The sequence below is a fragment of the Sycon ciliatum genome, chromosome 4, assembly GCF_964019385.1.
Source record: "Sycon ciliatum chromosome 4, ocSycCili1.1, whole genome shotgun sequence".
In the NCBI taxonomy this organism is placed as follows: Eukaryota; Metazoa; Porifera; class Calcarea; order Leucosolenida; family Sycettidae; genus Sycon; species Sycon ciliatum.
This window is the reverse complement of record NC_088646.1, coordinates 10,927,140-10,945,596: the sequence shown is the minus strand read 5'-3', so window position 1 is coordinate 10,945,596 and position 18,457 is coordinate 10,927,140. Positions and strand designations below refer to the sequence as shown.

The window sequence follows — 18,457 nt, the reverse complement described above, 5'->3', positions numbered from 1 at the left end:
CATGGCAGATCTACGAGTACAACTGCAGATGCATGGCAGATCTACGAGTACAACTGCAGATGCATGGCAGATCTACGAGTACGACTGCAGATGCATGGCAGATCTACGAGTACGACTGCAGATGCATGGCAGATCTACGAGTACGACTGCAGATGCATGGCAGATCTACGAGTACGACTGCAGATGCATGGCAGATCTACGAGTACAACTGCAGATGCATGGCAGATCTACGAGTACGACTGCAGATGCATGGCAGATCTACGAGTACGACTGCAGATGCATGGCAGATCTACGAGTACGACTGCAGATGCATGGCAGATCTACGAGTACGACTGCAGATGCATGGCAGATCTACGAGTACAACTGCAGATGCATGGCATATCTACGAATACAACTGCAGATGCATGGCATGATGGCATATCTACGAATACAACTGCAGATGCATGGCATATCTACGAATACAACTGCAGATGCATGGCATGATGGCATATCTACGAATACAACTGCAGATGCATGGCATATCTACGAATACAACTGCAGATGCATGGCATGATGGCAGATCTACGAATACAACTGCAGATGCATGGCATATCTACGAATACAACTGCAGATGCATGGCATATCTACGAATACAACTGCAGATGCATGGCATATCTACGAATACAACTGCAGATGCATGGCATATCTACGAATACAACTGCAGATGCATGGCATGATGGCATATCTACGAATACAACTGCAGATGCATGGCATATCTACGAATACAACTGCAGATGCATGGCATATCTACGAATACAACTGCAGATGCATGGCATGATGGCATATCTACGAATACAACTGCAGATGCATGGCATATCTACGAATACAACTGCAGATGCATGGCATGATGGCATATCTACGAATACAACTGCAGATGCATGGCATATCTACGAATACAACTGCAGATGCATGGCATGATGGCATATCTACGAATACAACTGCAGATGCATGGCAGATCTACGAGTACAACTGCAGATGCATGGCAGATCTACGAGTACGACTGCAGATGCATGGCAGATCTACGAGTACAACTGCAGATGCATGGCAGATCTACGAGTACGACTGCAGATGCATGGCAGATCTACGAGTACAACTGCAGATGCATGGCAGATCTACGAGTACGACTGCAGATGCATGGCAGATCTACGAGTACAACTGCAGATGCATGGCAGATCTACGAGTACGACTGCAGATGCATGGCAGATCTACGAGTACAACTGCAGATGCATGGCAGATCTACGAGTACGACTGCAGATGCATGGCAGATCTACGAGTACAACTGCAGATGCATGGCAGATCTACGAGTACGACTGCAGATGCATGGCAGATCTACGAGTACAACTGCAGATGCATGGCAGATCTACGAGTACGACTGCAGATGCATGGCAGATCTACGAGTACAACTGCAGATGCATGGCAGATCTACGAGTACGACTGCAGATGCATGGCAGATCTACGAGTACGACTGCAGATGCATGGCAGATCTACGAGTACGACTGCAGATGCATGGCAGATCTACGAGTACGAGTCTAGAAAAAGGTCAAAGTCTGATGCATATGCATCGATGGATCCTGATTTTTTTATTACTGTTTTGCACGTTCCGGACGGACCACGCTTTTCGAAAAGTGGTACGGCCATAGTCGTACCAGTCGTAGCGGGTGCTACGCCCCTGCAAATAATCACAGAAGAAGTGTAACTCTCTTGAAGAGTCTCTTCCCACCAGACTTAGCTCTGGCGTTCCATAATGCCATTTTGTTCTTATCTCACCGCTAGTACACTTGAAGTACTAACATTTGGCTTGAGTCAGGATACATGTACGCAAATGCTTCTGTGATGGACCATACTATTTTTAAGTCTATTCTATATTTCCACAACAGAACTGGTCAGTGTGGTGTAATAAGTAACATCATGACAGAACTCTATCCCTGGGCATAGCATTGTCTGGGCCTGCAACTCTTTCCGTTAGGGGAGATGTAGTGTAATGAGTAGCATCATGACAGAACTCTATCCCTAGGCATATCATTGTCTGTCTCCAGGTTTCTCCTTCCTACTCCCTACACTCACTCGCATTGATCTAACGTGTGTACTTGTATAAGAACCGCAGCCTGCCTGCTGTACCATTGACTCATGCATTCATGTACCGCTGCACTTGCTGGCTGCGCATCACTAACCCTTCCCCTTCTATGGCACAGTCTCCGCATGCACTGAATGCAGTACTCGGGTGCGCGTGCGTATTCATGTCTGAGTGCACTGCCCTCGGGCTCCATCTATTATGGCATCCCGTACTGGGCACGCTGCTTCCGGTCGCTGCTGTGTGCACGCAGCACCGCCGTCCATTCCGCTCTCTGTCTTCTTTACACAGTGATTCCCGATTGGAATCACCTCTTCGTTTCTGCTCTCCTTACAGCAGTTGTGCTTTTCCGTGTCCGATAATGTCCCCCCTTTTGCAATAAACAGTCAGGCGAAACTACTCTAAGTAGCTACCGCTACAGTCAGTAGAGGTGACAATTTTTTTTAACAAACCTGGATTTAGGCATCTTTGAGTAGCACAGTCTCTGACATCTTCGGCTTGGCCTACGCAAACAGCTCCACCGTCGAACGGTGCAGGGTCAGTGCAGGTACGGGTGCGGACTTGTTGACCCCCACCGCAAGTAGCGCTGCATCCTCCAAACGATGACCATGGTGACCAGTTACCATCCACTGAAGATTAAAAACAGTCAGAGGCAGCCCACCAAATGCAGTGTTTGCCTTTGCAAAAGTGTTCCCACTTGAGCTGTGCTATCTCACATTGGGCAATACATGAAGACGTTTTGTTGTTTTCTGTGCAACCTGAAAGCTTGAGTCACAGAGAATCCGACTGTGCTATCTTAATACTAAATGTTCACAACAGAAAATTGGTTAGAGGAGTGTACACACATATTTCCAACAAACCTGGGTTTAGGCATCTTTGAGTAGCACAGTCCCTGACATCCTCGGCTTGGCCTACGCAAACAGCTCCACCGTCGAACGGTGCAGGGTCCGTGCAGGTACGGCCGCGCACTTGCTGACCTCCACCGCATGTAGCGCTGCATCCTCCAAACGATGACCACGGTGACCAGTTGCCATCCACTGAAGATTTAAAACAATCATGAAACCAACCAAGTATAGTGGTAACGTATCAATGGTGGATATGGGACTATCACAGCTATGTACATGTGCTTATGGTGTGCAGTGCCAGAGCTAGTGCAGTTACGCCACGTGAAATCTGACCCAAATTGCCCTGTTCTTGTACGGTCTTTTGACACCTAGGAACTGGTATGAATGCTGCTGGACCTAGACATGTAAAACTACAGTGATGTACCGTAGTTTTCCTGTCACGTCTAAGTCGACCTTTTGAGACTAAAAAATTGAAGGAAAAAGGGTGGGGGTCGACTTACAACCGGGATTCGTCTTATAACCGGGAATTATCAGTATCTTACAAAAAATGACCTGCACTGCATGCACGAGTGCACCATGTGTACACATTTTTGCCAGTTTATTGGCCTTTTTCAAGGATTGGGACTTTATACCCTCCAATAAGGAATGTTTACGCGATTCGTTGATGTGTTAGTAGCAGGGAGTGGTTAGTAGTGCTTCTTTGGGTGAACACTTTAAAACGCAGAATTGAGACCTCAGGATACGGGGGTCGACCTATCACGGGGTCGACTTAAAACCGGTAAAATACGGTAGTGGAGGGGGGGGGGGGGGACTGGTGCAATGTCTGAAAATGTTGGTCCAATCAGTGCCATCTTCCACAATAAAAGTGATACAGCGAGTGCACAATCATGTGCATGATTGCAACTAACCTGGGTTAAGGCATCGTTGGGTTGCACAGCTTCTCGTGTCTTCAGCAAAACCCTGGCAGTCCGCTCCACCATCGACAGGTGCTGGGTTGGTGCAGGTACGAGTGCGCACTTGATCACCTCCATCACAAGTGGCACTGCATGCACCGAATGGTGACCACTCCGACCATTGACCGTCGACTGTGAAATAAATCAGATCAGCGCCATTTTAGTTTCAGCGGTCAGCAATGCTTCTGTAAATCCAAACCCACTCACGTATGAGTAATGATCAATCTCTCTAAAAATTGGCGTGCCTGTGTTCGTGCTTCACAAAAGTTGACCCAAATGCCTCCTCACCTGGGTTCAAGCATCCCTGAGTTCCACACTCCCGGAAATCTTCAGCGAAGCCCTGGCAGTCCTCTCCTCCGTCGACAGGTGCTGGGTTTGTGCAGGTACGGGTACGTACTTGCTCACCTCCATCACAAGTGGCACTGCATGCACCGAATGGTGACCAAGCCGACCACTGACCGTTAACTGTATGGGCCGCGAATGCACACATAAAAACTTACTTATAAAATCACACTTCGTGACTACTGCTCAGAATCAACCAAGCTACATCACTGAACGGTGCCTTTATGGTACCTATGCCCCCCCCCCCCCCCACCACCACCACCACCACACTAGAATCTTACGCATCAAGTATAACCAGAGCCTGCAATAAGACAATGATCCTTCACTTCAACCCTATGCCTGCTTTTTAAAATGTTACTCGTATAAGTCATAGCCTGTGCATGGCATGCATGCAGTGCAGTTTGAATACTGTTGACAAGGAAGCTATGTCATGGAACTTATTCCCATCAGTTAATTCACCAGATTCAGATTGCACGGGTAAATTATTCAGAAGGGCTCAATAACCGTGGCACGCTTTACAACATTTCAAAATCGGATGTGACAGAACGGAGATGCAATGAGTGTATCAGGCGCGTGCGCCGGTGCCCTTGAAGGGGGGTTCTGGGGGCCTCCCCCGTGAAAATTTTCAAAATTTGAAGCAAAATCCTGCATTTTGAGCGGAAAAAAGGGGGTTCCGGGCACCCAGGAACCCATACGGGGCACGCGCCTGTGTATTCAAGAACACACACTGCTGCCGCACCAATTCCACGCACAATCCAGCGGCCACAATGAAAGTGTAGAAAGAAACCGACCTGGATTTAAGCAGGACTGCAGATTGCATTCCTGGAAGTCCTCAGCGAAGCCCTGGCAGTCCTCTCCTCCATCAACTGGTGGTGGGTTGGTGCAGGTACGAGTACGTGTTTGCTCACCTCCATCACAAGTGGCACTGCATGCACCGAATGGTGACCAAGCTGACCATTGGCCATTAACTGGACAGAATGAATCCACAATCAAACATCACCAGGAACTGTGTAACTAAGAGCAAACTTTGGTGCAGCAGTACTGGCAATATACATGTATCTGCAAATGCTTACACAACGAATATGACGATATCGCGAGGTTTTTAATAGGATAACCAGAGTATAAGCACGAGCTGTGTGAATATACAAGCCTACCTGGGTTCAAACAGGATTGGAAGTTGCACTCTCGAACGTCTTCAGCAAAGCCTTGGCAGTCCGCTCCTCCATCGACAGGTGCTGGGTTAGTGCAGGTACGAGTACGTACTTGTTCACCTCCATCACAAGTGGCACTGCATGCACCGAATGGTGACCAAGCCGACCACTGGCCGTTCACTAGTTAAGTGGGATAGACAAATAGAAAAGCCCAGCAAGACAGAACATGTTGCATTAGAATGCTTGTCAAGGTGCACATGGCGGTTGTATCACGGGTCCAATACAAAGCAAGTAATGTAGTTCTCGAATCAAAACAGAAACGGAAAAATACACGACAGACTCGGTTACTGTATTACCTCGGCTCAGATCCAATTCTGATATGGATAATGCAAGGGGTTCAGTGCAACATTCCAAATTGCACAGTAGAAACAAAGGAACCGTGGGTAGTCAAGTACCATGCTGATTTGAGAAGTGAATGGTACGAAAGGCGTCACAACAGGCTTCATCACTTCATGTGCCAATATGGTAGTCAAGTTGTCATTATAAGCTATGCAGCCAGGCTAGTTTTTACAGCTACAGTCACAGAGGTGATTATACTATGCTAATAATATGTAGTCAAGTTGCTATTATAAGATATTCAGGCTAGATGTGTTACAGATACTAGTACAGTGGTGACCATAGGATTACAGCTCACCAGGGAATAGGCAGGGCTGGACATTGCACTCCCGGACATCTTCATTGACTCCCACACAATTGGCTCCTCCGTTGGCCGGTGCTGGGTTAGTACAGGTACGAGTACGTACTTGTTCACCTCCATCACAAGTGGCACTGCATGCACCGAATGGTGACCAAGCTGACCACTGACCGTTCACTAGTTATAAGAAAAGGATGCAGCAAAAGTAGTGCTGATCTGTAAGAGTTAACCGACTGTACTGACGTGTTACAACCCAGCTTTGCATGAAGCAAATTCAAAAGCCGCTTGCTATGTGCATCATCATTTTATTGATAAACAGTCGAAAGATTTATCATAGTGGAATCCCCTATAAAATGCTGGATTAACAATATAAAAGATAATCAGTCTAGGTTCAGTCACCGCATCTGCAAGGGGATGCTTTGGCCATGCCCATGGATAGACACGGTGACAATAATTCATTAGTTGACATGTGGATGTCATATAGAAAAAATACAATTGCGTCGCCATGTGTATTGAGTTTCACACAGAAGCGATCCGGCATCAGCCAGCGACTGATGATGTCATCAGCTATCTGATGATCGCTCCTGCATGAAAGTCAGACTAAGGGCCGTGCAGCATTACACCTAAGTGTATCGAGCACTCTCTCCATCTACTACAGCTCAACCCAAGGATGCATCCCATACATATACATGCATGCATGTTTTCATGTAAAAAGCTTTGCTGATGAGACCTACGGTTGAAACAGCTAGCTGTCCAGAGATGGTGTATGCGATAGTCATACATGTATTATCTGGGTGGTGGTTGGAAAGTGAAACTTCACTACTATTCTCACACGTCAAAGACTACAAACAGGATAATTATCTTTAAAAAGTTTCTAAATAACTTCAATTACCACATACTAGTACCTGGTCGAGGTTGCGGCCTTGGACGCGGTACCGGGCGTGGCCTTGGGCGAGGTCTTGGGCGGGGTCTTGGACGAGGTATCGGGCGGGGTCTTGGGCGGGGAACCCTCGGTCGGGGTCTTGGGCGGGGTCTCAGCCGGGGAACCCTCGGGCGGGGTCTTGGGCGGGGTCTCGGACGGGGAACCCTCGGTCGGGGTGTTGGGCGAGGTCTCCGTCGGGGTGTTGGGCGAGGTCTCCGTCGGGGTGTTGGGCGAGGTCTCCGTCGGGGTGTTGGGCGAGGTCTCCGTCGGGGTGTTGGGCGGGGTCTCCGTCGGGGTGTTGGGCGGGGTCTCCGTCGGGGTGTTGGGCGGGGTCTCCGTCGGGGTGTTGGGCGGGGTCTCCGTCGGGGTGTTGGGCGAGGTCTCGGCCGGGGAACCCTTGGTTTTGGTCTGGCCCTTATGCGAGGTCTCGGTCTGGCTCTTGGGCGTGGTTTCGGTCTGGCTCTTGGGCGAGCACGACCACCACGGGATGTGTGCCCTCGAGACGGTCGGCCACGGGATGTATGTCCTCGAGACGATCGGCCACGGGATGTATGTCCTCGAGATGATCGGCCGCGGGATGTATGTCCTCGAGACGATCGGCTCAAGACACCGCGGGATGGACGTCCTCCACCTCGTTTGGCAGACCTCTCTGCAACAGACAAAAAGGCATTTGTACACAATCACTAACACAATGGTGAAGATGTTTGTGACAAATACATGTATGTTCAGTGGCGTTGCTTTGACCCGGCAATATCGTACACCCTGGACCATCAGCCGAAAGCAAAGCAAATCCAACTTGAAAGATTTCCATCCTGAAATCAGGAATCAACAATGATCCAATTCTTAATCCCCCGACTAGTGAATATTCTTGATTACCCTCGTACTATTCTTGATTGTGAAATATAAACAACTTACTGCCTTCGGAGACAGAAACTTTGTTACGTATTTTATTTAAAATTTTAAGAAGTTACTGTGCTCAAGAAATTTGGTTCCCCGGAACCAAACAGTGCAAGACAATGAGAGGACACACTAGAAGTTTGCACATTTTTAGCCTGAAGAAAATAACACCACAGTTTGAGTCTCACTCGGAGTCATTATTGCTCGATTGCTCAAAGCTCAATTCACCATATATAACTGACAGGTCAATCAATATCACGCAGTTGTTTTGTCTCTGAAGGAAGTCTTCTCTTGCTGTTGACTTACTCTCACGGCTGACTTCTTCAGAGGAGTCATCATAGTCAATTTGCAGAGCACCGTCTTCACTATCTTCTTCATCATCCTCATCCTCATCAACACTGTCATAATCTTCATCATCTTCAACCTCCAGGCCTTCGTCGTTGCCCTCGTCAAACTGTTGCACGTCCTCCTCTGCTTCATCCTCACTCACGCTGTCGTCGTTGTCGTCATCATCGTTGTCATCATCTTGCATGTCTGCCTCCTCGGCATCCTCACCTGTCAATGCATCACCCTGGATGCCTGTAGTCACATTCAATTTGTAATCACATACACATACACACAGACACAGAATCACATACTCAAGTATGAATATCAATAACTGTTACTGCTCAGCTCACTGTGGGCTGAGCCTGACTCACTATGATAGCACGCCGCGGATACGCTAATATTCGCTGCTCGTGACAGGTGAGCAGTGGTAAGGAACGAGGAATTAACATAGGGGATGCCGCATGTGATACCTTGGCTTGGGAGTGGTGGAGTGCCTGCGGAACTTGAACAGCCAGTCTGGACAACTCTGACCGAGGCATTATAATGATAGTCATACTTTGGTGGTATGTATTTTTCGGTACGTGAAGTTTTGAAGCGACGGATCGCGTGTATGTGTGTGCGTGTGTGTGTGGGGGGGGGGGGGGGTGTTCACACAAAGGAATCCCTGAGCACTATGATGTGAATGGAATGACGTGCGGTAGTGCAAAGAGATTATGGATGGAGCAATTACACCCAGAATTGGACTAACCTCCCCTGTGACTTGAAGCTGCTCAGGTTGGCTCTGGGTTGCCTTGGTAACAACTAGCCTGATTCCATACACTAATATTGTGGTGGCATGCAGCATAGGCTTACACACAGAGTTGACAACAAAGTCAGTTGTATGAGAATTCCTCCCAATATTAGTATATTACCTTCCATAGCCTGGTCATCGTACAAAAACTCACCCTGCACTTCCAAGGCACTAACATCAGTGTCGTCTTCAGCGACACCGTCATCATCAAATGCATCATCGTTGCTCTCCTCATCCTTACTGTCATCATCATCATCGTCATCGTCGTCATCAACTTGATCAGCATCACCATATTGCTGTTCCTCATCACTCTCAATCATGTCCTCTCCTTCATCCTCAGCATAATCACCATCATCTTCACCATCATCACTATCTTCAGCACTTTCACTGTCACTGTCACTGGCATCATTGTCATAGTCGACGTCATGAGCGACACTCAAGGCATCCTCCTCTTCATCAGCGTCATCATTGCTGACATCATCAGCATTACCTTCCATGACTGCATCGCTGTCCCCATCCTCCTCAATGTCAGCATTATCTGGGGCATAATCCGCGGCATCATCTTCGTTGATGTCATCATCGACGAAGTCATCACTGGCATTGTCTGCGTTTACATCATCCATGATGTCATTGCTAACATCATCCTCGCTGATGTGATCACTGACATCATCTTCCTCAGCATCATCCTCCGCAAAGTCATCATTGGCATCATCCTCGCCTGTGTCATCCTCATCAACGCTGTCTCCATCTTCATCAACAGTGTCACGTTGAGTGTCTTGAAGATCTGCAGAGGAAAAGCCGGGAATATACACAGAGCTTGCTTCTCACAAGGCGATTGGGCAAGATGATCACTAACGTAGCAGGCAAGTAGTCAACACACGATTTGATGAACTCTGAACAGGATTCACTGCCTCCTCAATGTCATTCTCCCCGATCCCTAGGTGCGAGATCTACACCAGTGGAGAGCTACTGTAGCCGGGCAGCTGCTAACACATACATGGTAGTGACGCACATAAAGGTCCATGTGCCGCTTACGAGGGGGGTTCGCGTTATTTCGCTACTATTTTGCGGGTCGTTTTGCCTCACACATAGGCGCATGCAGTTGCTAGTGTGCCGATACATTCGCGGGGTGGACTACATTTAGGTTCACGTATAAGCCCATGCGCTTATTTGTGAGGATGCGCTTATGCCCGGAGATAGGTACATGCGCTTAAATGCGCCTCACTACGGTACATGGTATTGTATCTCTCCTACAGTGTTGGTACGCACACGATGATTTTGCATCCAGAACTGCATAACACTTACTCTACGAGTACTAGTAACATGGGCAAAGTCTGAAAGCACCATTAGACCGGCACACAGAAGTTGAAAAATGGATCTTGTACACTGCTGCGGGCTTACCATCAGCGTCGAGGGTGTCGACAGTCAGGCCTTCAAGTCCCAGCTCATCAACGTCATACGCATCGTTGTCATTTTCGATTTCAGCCGCTTCTTCACGATTGTTAGCTTCACTGGCCTGGAGAACTAAATTGTATAAACAAAAAGGACAAAGACACTCTCAAGGCCATACAACGTGCTAAATCGTTACGAGTACACTTTCAGGAAATACAACAAACAGTGAAGTGATAGGTGATAGGTGATGGGCTCTTCTGCTCCATACACTATACAGGGCTTGAATGTGATGACGTGAGAAAGCAGCAAAGTGATAATGACTTCTGGGTCACATTGGATCAGCTCCCCCATAGGGCCATAGTGGAGTGCAGTGTCTGGTGTGTTAGGCCCCTTGTATCTCCGGTGCACAGATCTGACTTTGTATCGGTACCAGCTGTGAATCCCCGACCAGGAAGGTCCAGTCCAGTCACAACCGGTGGATATAGATGTATGTCGTGAAAACCACCCAAACCGTGTGTGGAGCCAAACAAAAATTGGACTCGAATAGATCCAGAAGTCAGCGATATGACTCCAGCCCAGGCTGTGATGTGGCACTTTCAGCCTTCGTACAGTACATGCATACAGTATAGATGGTATGCAACGAATGATGTCATGACGGTAAAACTAGCGGCACCGCTTATGGGCGCTGCTAAGTATGCTGCGTGAGCCAGTGGATTTGCTTAATGGGAGTTTTAACTGCACACCGTGAGAGTTGGTGGTTTCGCTTCAGCTAGGGCATCGCTGCACCACAGCTTTGCCAAAGCATCTCCACTGTTGATGTATGTAATCACATAACCTATACTACAATTGTAGTCACTAGCGGTACTAGTCGTAGTCGTGTGCCTGTGTCTGGGTATGGTCACTATGGGCAGTACCCATGACCTGGACCCAGGCAGTGGCCACGTAGATGATGTAAGTTAAAGTAGCACATACAAAGTCGTAATCATTGTCCACGAGACCGTCTCTGTCTCAAACTGTCCCCAGACCAACACCATGCGAACTGAACGTGTGAAAATCTCAAAGACTCAGCATGCAAGCGTGCGATGCATTGCTGTGGGCATAACACTACAGCGGGGTAACACCGTTGCCATCGCCACCTGCACATACCTGTTTCCTGTTCATCGGCGGCTGCTGAGCGAGCTGCGAGAATCGCTTTGGACGGGATAGGCTCCGCGGTTGTCCTGCTCACAGCCAACGCCAGCAGAAGCAGCAGAGCTGCTTTCGACACGGCAAGGCAGCGCATGATGCTGCCTGTTCTGTGTTACCGAAATCCAGTCGCCGGGAAGGAAGGAACTGTTCCTCACCTCCGCTCTTCTCGAACAAGTGAACGCCATCGTCTTCTTATACCCGCTCCCGACGACCACATTTTGCCAACGACTTCCTGTTCGCAGCATGATCGAGTTATCCATAGTGGAGCCCCAGGAACGTGATCTTTCTCGGTCTGGGGAGTATTCGCGTAACGACAACGCACCAACTACATCATTGTATTGCTATATTTTCCACTCTCGAATAAACATGATAAACACGACTATCTGCATTTGCTCGGAGCAGCCGGTGAGTTGTGCTGACGCTGAGCCAATTCGCTCCAGACATTCCTGCCCAGGTTACCATCTCCGAGTCCTGTGCTCAGAAAATAACAACAGCGACAACAAAAGCAGAAGCAGCATCTCTCGGACCGACACATGCCAAGTCTGGGGTATGAACATACAGTATGAAGTACACCCATAGGCCATGCAGATCCACATGTACATGACACTAGCAACTGTCGAGTGCCATCTGTAGCCACGTGTTACGTTCTCGTGTGATCAGGGTGGATGCACTGATCTGACTGTCCTAAAATCGATGCATGTGGTGATGAAACTACTTCAAAAAAGGGCAAGTGTGGAAATCCCGAGTGAGCACCGCCGGCGACACAAGTCCGATTTGTCATTCCGCCGAAACAGTCAGAATAAGAATGCAGGTAGAATCGACTAGACTACAACTACAGGTAGAGATACCGACCGGTAGGCAGTACATCTGCCACATACACATACAGGTAGCTGATTTGCACCGATGAGGCGATGACCCTGAAGAGTGAGTGATAGTCCGAGCAGAACTCAGTGTAATGCTTATGATCATGATTGATATCTGCGAGGTGGATTTCCAGTCCTCACGATTATTCTCCTCCGTCTAAAAATATGGCGAACAATGCGCGTGCGCTCTACTCTCAGCTCTGCGGCGGCGTGTGAGGTCGGAACAGAAAGCAGGCCCGGCGGCGAGTTGAGTGTAACAGGGTGCTGGCGAGGCGATGTACCAGAACACGACCGAGTACACCATGGTCAGTGGGCGATCAGCTTCTGAGATCGAGGAACTTCGGAAATCCGAAGATCCGGCTCGGGGTTGAAGCACGTAGCAGAAGGCATGCAGAGCAGGAGACCATGGCCGGCATTGAACAATGCAAAGGATGTGAGGTTGTATCCCTTCTTTTCTACAGGAAGTGTACGTACGTGTAGGCGTATTCTTCATTGACCAGCCGAGGTTGCACGACGTTTCAATGATTATGTACGTGTACCAAGTGGATCTCTGCCATCGTGTGCACACAAAGACTTTTTTAATGCGCTATTCGTGTTACTACTAGTAGTAGACTACCAAGAGTATAATAATTATAACCATGGGGGGAGGGGGGGGGGGGGGTTACATGTATATTATACTCTTGAGATTACCTACAAAAGTCACCGACCTACTTCTTACGTAGGGTCCTGGTCCGGAATGTCAATTGAATTATTATCCTATCCACGATGGGAATTAATTTTAATTTGAAAGGATCGGTCGCGCAATACGGTTAAAACCGTATTGCGCGACCGATCCTTTCAATGTTCTTATCTTTAGTTTTCCACCTGGACTCCTCCTTGGTTTCCCTTTTTCTCTCTAGCTCTTCTCTTGTACCTTCTTGCTATTATTCATATCCCACCTATATAATGAAGTTGATTGTTCCAACTAGGAACACACGCTTCTTGCCGAACTTGACACTTGACTGACTCACGACTGCCATCCGGAGCACACGAGGAGCACGTCGCACCTTCCACTCGGCAAACCTGCAAGAAAGCATATAAGTCATGTATGTAGAAGGTGCTGCCGCCGTAGATCTACCGGCCGAATGGAGGATTTCAGTTGTAGTACAGTAGACTAGTACTAGTAGTAGTGTAGCCTTTTCTTCTAATCGCACCGTGTAGAGGAGTCTACCATACCGTGTAGAGGAGTCTACCATACCAGCCACCGACCGGATCACAGAATAATATTCTACAAGTCATGTAGGTCAGATTCTAGATATGGCGAAGAAGGCAGGACTCCTGCGGAGTGACGAAAGGCTTTGTGAGATCCGAGTTGAAATGTCTGGCACTTGGGCACGATTTTCCCATCATGACTCTACTTTGTAGCGTGACCAAGTGAAGAGTAGACTGAAATAGCTCCCGCACCCCCCACCGGACATCATTTCGCACAGTCATGCTGACGTGCAGACTCCCCACTGCTAATTACATATGTAGCCGCAGAGGATAGACAGTGACTACATAGAGTCTAAGACTCTACTAGAGAGTCGAGACTGAGTGCTGACCCTGACTGGGTTGCTTCACAACCGGCTATACAATTGTGTTGAGAAACACAATACAACCAGCTTTAAGAAGTTTCGCTTGTGCCAGGCCACCACCATGTCTGTGAATGATACCAGGGTGGCAGATATACTAGTAATACAGCTAACGGCGAGGGTGAGGTGGTAAGTCTCACAACCAATGCCCGACAAGGGGGCGAACGTCGTTAGCTGCAATCCATGTTACCCTCACTCCGAGTAGTGAGTACCCAGTTGACCGTGAGTGGTTGATTGATTTAAAATTCCAGCTCTACGCAGGGTGTGTGGTCGGAGTCTAAGCTTCCCTTTGCCGGCAACCAGATGAGCTGCAGCTAAATGAGGATTGGCTCTCATCCCGTGCTGCACCTTGACCGTCAGACAGGCCTGCATCATCATGCATGCCTGTCCACACGTGCTCAACTACAACCACCATGGACATTGGTTCAATAAGATTCTCCCAAAGAACACTCGGACTGGATGAGCAAAGTCGGTAAATAAAAAAATGAGGTGAAGCCGCGGGTGTCGGGGTAACCAAGCAGGCTGCAGTAGGCTGCAGGCTGCCCCCCCCCCCCTCCTCCCCAGTGGGCTGACTGGGCACGAGAACCCTAATGGAGTGGTCGTGGGGAAGATGTAATGCAGGTAGTTATAGTGAATCAGTGCCTGCCTGCCTCTGACTACCGGTAGGTCAAGTAACAGTTAGTTGACGAAATGGTCAGACTGTTCCGTCTGTTCACGGTCCCAATCATGTCTCACTAGAACCAGTACAGTACACTGTACAGGCAGTAGTGTGCTGTTACGATGGTTACGATGAACGGTACCCGGCCATCATCACCGCGGTGTTCTGTTCATTGCATACACGGACGGTTATTACAGTCAGACCCTGCTCGTCTATACCGTGAATAATGAATTCCCTGGTTACATGCGTCACCTGAACTCCGAATCAGGTGACAGAGGACCCTAACATTAGCATGTACCTGCCACACGTACAGTGCCAATAGGAGTATTCTGTTGGTCAATAGCTGAATTGTATCAGTCGCACATTATCATGTTTCCGGTATCCCAGTCCAAGTCACCCGCCATAGACCCAGCCATGCCCTCACGCATTCTCCAGGATAGTGTGAAGGCAATAAATTATTCCGTTGGAACACTGAGTTTAAATTAAAGATAATACTGATGTTCTTCTTGATCTGAATCTCTTCCTCCAATCCACATTATCTGCTTGTGATATGCTTGCAGCGTGAGAAAATCACACTATAGAATCTCTGAGAAAATCACACCGTATAGAATCTGTTAGAGAACACATCTATTTCCAGCGAGAAGTGTGCTGCCAATCACCAGCAGCAGCAATACGGCAGTAAGAAGATCTGTATCTGTGATAAAAGTTACATTAGTGATAGGTTATCTGAGGTGATGTTCTTTTAAATTATGGTGTAAGCAGCATGATCATGGATTGAAAGTAAATACTGACTGAGCGATGGTCAGGGTAAGCGACCATTACTATGATCAGTCATGCATGCTGCCATACGGTTGAGTGTTCAATAGCGCTTGTGGTGATATGGGCCCTTCTTGCACTTTCCTGCAAAGCACTTCTTCTTCTGCTGTCCATCGCCTGGCGGACCGCAGTTGTTAGCAGAGCTGCTGCACGACCGAGTCCTGAGTCTCTTGCCCAGGCCGCAGCCAAGGCGCTGGTCTAGGGGCCTGCACGATGACCAGGAGCCCCAGCTCTGCCATTGTCCTGTGGAGAAAGAGTCCAATAATAGAAATGGGACGTGTCATCAATGAGCTAAAAGGCACTGTATGGTATTCTGTAGCAATGACCTCCCTCTCTCTCATACAATCAGTCAATGCAGTATGCACAGTTATGCCAGTAGGCAAGGCCAGTATGGTACTCCGAAAAACACCACAGGACAATGAAACGGACGATGGACTAGCATCCAGTGAGTTGTCACATCGTCGCATATCGATTGCATGGGCGTTGTGAGCTGTATGTCTTGATTGGCCAGACGATATCCATAGAGTTCACACATCAATTGTCTGTGAAACTGTTAATCATGTCCGTGATGTGTTACTGCAAAGGCATCCAGTTCATATCTTGCAAAGTGAAGGGAAATTCCATACCCGGTGCAAATGTATATACTAGTACATGTATGCTTGTCAGTTTGAGCACTCTGGCAAGGTACATTCGGGCCTGGTTTAAATCTGGCTTTGGAAAATTTATTTTTCATTGCTATCAGGTTTGACCTCATTTTCTCTGTGCTGCGCTGATGAATCCACAGTGGACGGAACAGTTCTGTCCGCAGATTGAATGTATGCTGACGAGAATACTCTACCTTTGCAGGGTATGTTTTCGTTGCACTCCTTGCTGTCCTCGTCATCACCCTCACAGTCGTCTCCACCGTCCTGTGGCTCTGGCTCAGTGCAAGTGCGTGTGCGGAGCTTGATACCGCCATCGCAGCTGGCACTGCATGCACCGAACGGCGACCATTGGGACCACTCGCCATCGACTGTGGAGAAGTAGACCCATACATGTGTACACAGATGCATTTTGGTGAGCCGCATGCCAGATTTATTATAATTATTATTTTTTTACTGAAGACACAACCTACTCATAAGAAGAGGGGAGAGAAGTAGCAGGACAACACAACACTGGGAAGAGTAGCGGCTCCAAGAAGGAACCTGTGCTGGTGAGGCAAGCCAACGAGCGTGTAGTTCTAGACTGGTTATGCTGGAACAATAGACGTCCTCACTGAACAATGTGTAAGAGAATTCACAGAGTACAGCTATGCAGGATCAGCTGACAGTATTCATCATGGTGTGGCATACTGTTGGACCCTGTATTGATTCTCACACACACCAGCTATGCGATCTTGCCAGTCAAATTATCCCAGAAGTGCCGACGTACCTGGGTTCAAGCAAGCCTCTGTCCCGCACTCCTGGAAATCTTCATCATCTCCGTCGCAGTCCGCTCCGCCATCGACAGGTGCTGGGTTGGTGCAGGTACGGGTACGCACTTGTTCACCTCCATCACAAGTAGCACTGCACGCTCCGAATGGTGACCACTCCGACCATTCACCATCGACTGCATCAACAAAGAAAGAACAAGATCCAGATACATCACTTTAGATTGAGGATACATTAATTTATATAGCCGAAACATGCGCACACTCTCAGACCCACAAGATGGTTCTGCTAAGCTCAGGAACAGTCAAACACTTGGACACATGCTGTGCTGCACATCTGATCTGCTTGATGAAACATATAGGACACCAAAGCTCATGCATGGCATGCCCCACTGGCCGCAAGAAGAACAACGGTCAGTCCCGGTCATGAAGGCTGGACTACACACCGACTAAGCCAGTGCTACACCCATTTATTGAAATGGTTCTGAGAAAGATTGACCTTTCCCTTAGCGTTTTCAGGGACCAGCAGGACCCGAGACATGTTTCATAACCTGTTCACAAGGGTTGTCCCTGTTTTTGTACAATTGCTTTTAAGTTTGCTGCTGCTGCCCAATGATCTGCAAGGTCAAGGATTGGAAAGTTAAGGGAACAGGAATGGTTGCGTGGTAATAATCTCTCCGTGCACCTTGCCGCCACTGTGGGAAAGGTGAACCGAACATACGGAATGGCATATTGCTATCGCACGAACTATCAGCACTGGCCTGTGTGCTACTGTTGCAGCTCGGTATGCTAAGTATGCTGACCTGGAAACAGACAACGCTCCGTTCCACACTCCTGGAAATCTTCATCGTCTCCTTGGCAGTCCTCTCCACCGTCGACAGGTGCTGGGTTAGTGCAGGTACGAGTACGTGTTTGCTCACCTCCATCACAAGTGGCACTGCATGCACCGAATGGTGACCACTCCGACCATTGACCATCGACTGCATCAACAAAGAAAACAGATGTTCGGTGCACCTTAGGCTACTGCGGTATGGAGGGTGGGCATATGTAGCTGCTGATTACTGGATGATATAACAGTCACGCCGCGCTTCCTCTCAGGAATTTCTTCAACTCATGATCTGATAGACAGCTAAGAAGACTATGTTGAAGAGCTACACACCTGGATTCAAGCAACGGTCGGTTCCGCATTCCTGATAGTCTTCATCGTCTCCTTGGCAGTCCGCTCCACCATCGACAGGTGCTGGGTTGGTGCAGGTACGAGTGCGCACTTGTTCACCTCCATCACAAGTAGCACTGCATGCTCCGAACGGTGACCACTCCGACCATTGACCATCGACTGCACCAACAGAGAAAGAACAGGATGAGGCTAGCTGCATCCACTATGGGGCCAAACCTTGCTAAGCGGAGGTGCCCCCACCCAAGGCGAGGGAAAGGTGGATCAAACCTTCTATACTCTAACTACGTAAAAGCTGAGGACCATGAAGAACGTGT

The 18,457-nt window shown here is 48.4% G+C and overlaps 1 protein-coding gene across 1 annotated transcript in view; it reads right to left on the bottom strand.

The window, feature by feature from the left end:
* Positions 1–18,457, bottom strand: part of LOC135813404 (uncharacterized) — a 30,897-nt gene that overhangs the window by 9,034 nt on the left and 3,406 nt on the right. Inside the window, exons 7-23 of the mRNA XM_065326500.1 lie at positions 18,126–18,302; positions 17,770–17,946; positions 16,969–17,145; positions 16,397–16,570; positions 15,612–15,801; positions 11,570–11,718; positions 10,433–10,555; positions 9,186–9,815; positions 8,221–8,493; positions 7,001–7,666; positions 6,096–6,272; positions 5,405–5,581; positions 5,042–5,218; positions 4,197–4,373; positions 3,864–4,040; positions 2,971–3,147; positions 2,563–2,739 (exon numbers count right to left, since the gene is read on the bottom strand). Coding sequence (XP_065182572.1) covers positions 2,563–2,739; positions 2,971–3,147; positions 3,864–4,040; positions 4,197–4,373; positions 5,042–5,218; positions 5,405–5,581; positions 6,096–6,272; positions 7,001–7,666; positions 8,221–8,493; positions 9,186–9,815; positions 10,433–10,555; positions 11,570–11,718; positions 15,612–15,801; positions 16,397–16,570; positions 16,969–17,145; positions 17,770–17,946; positions 18,126–18,302 — 3,975 coding nt within the window. The remainder of the gene's footprint in view (positions 1–2,562; positions 2,740–2,970; positions 3,148–3,863; positions 4,041–4,196; positions 4,374–5,041; positions 5,219–5,404; positions 5,582–6,095; positions 6,273–7,000; positions 7,667–8,220; positions 8,494–9,185; positions 9,816–10,432; positions 10,556–11,569; positions 11,719–15,611; positions 15,802–16,396; positions 16,571–16,968; positions 17,146–17,769; positions 17,947–18,125; positions 18,303–18,457) is intronic.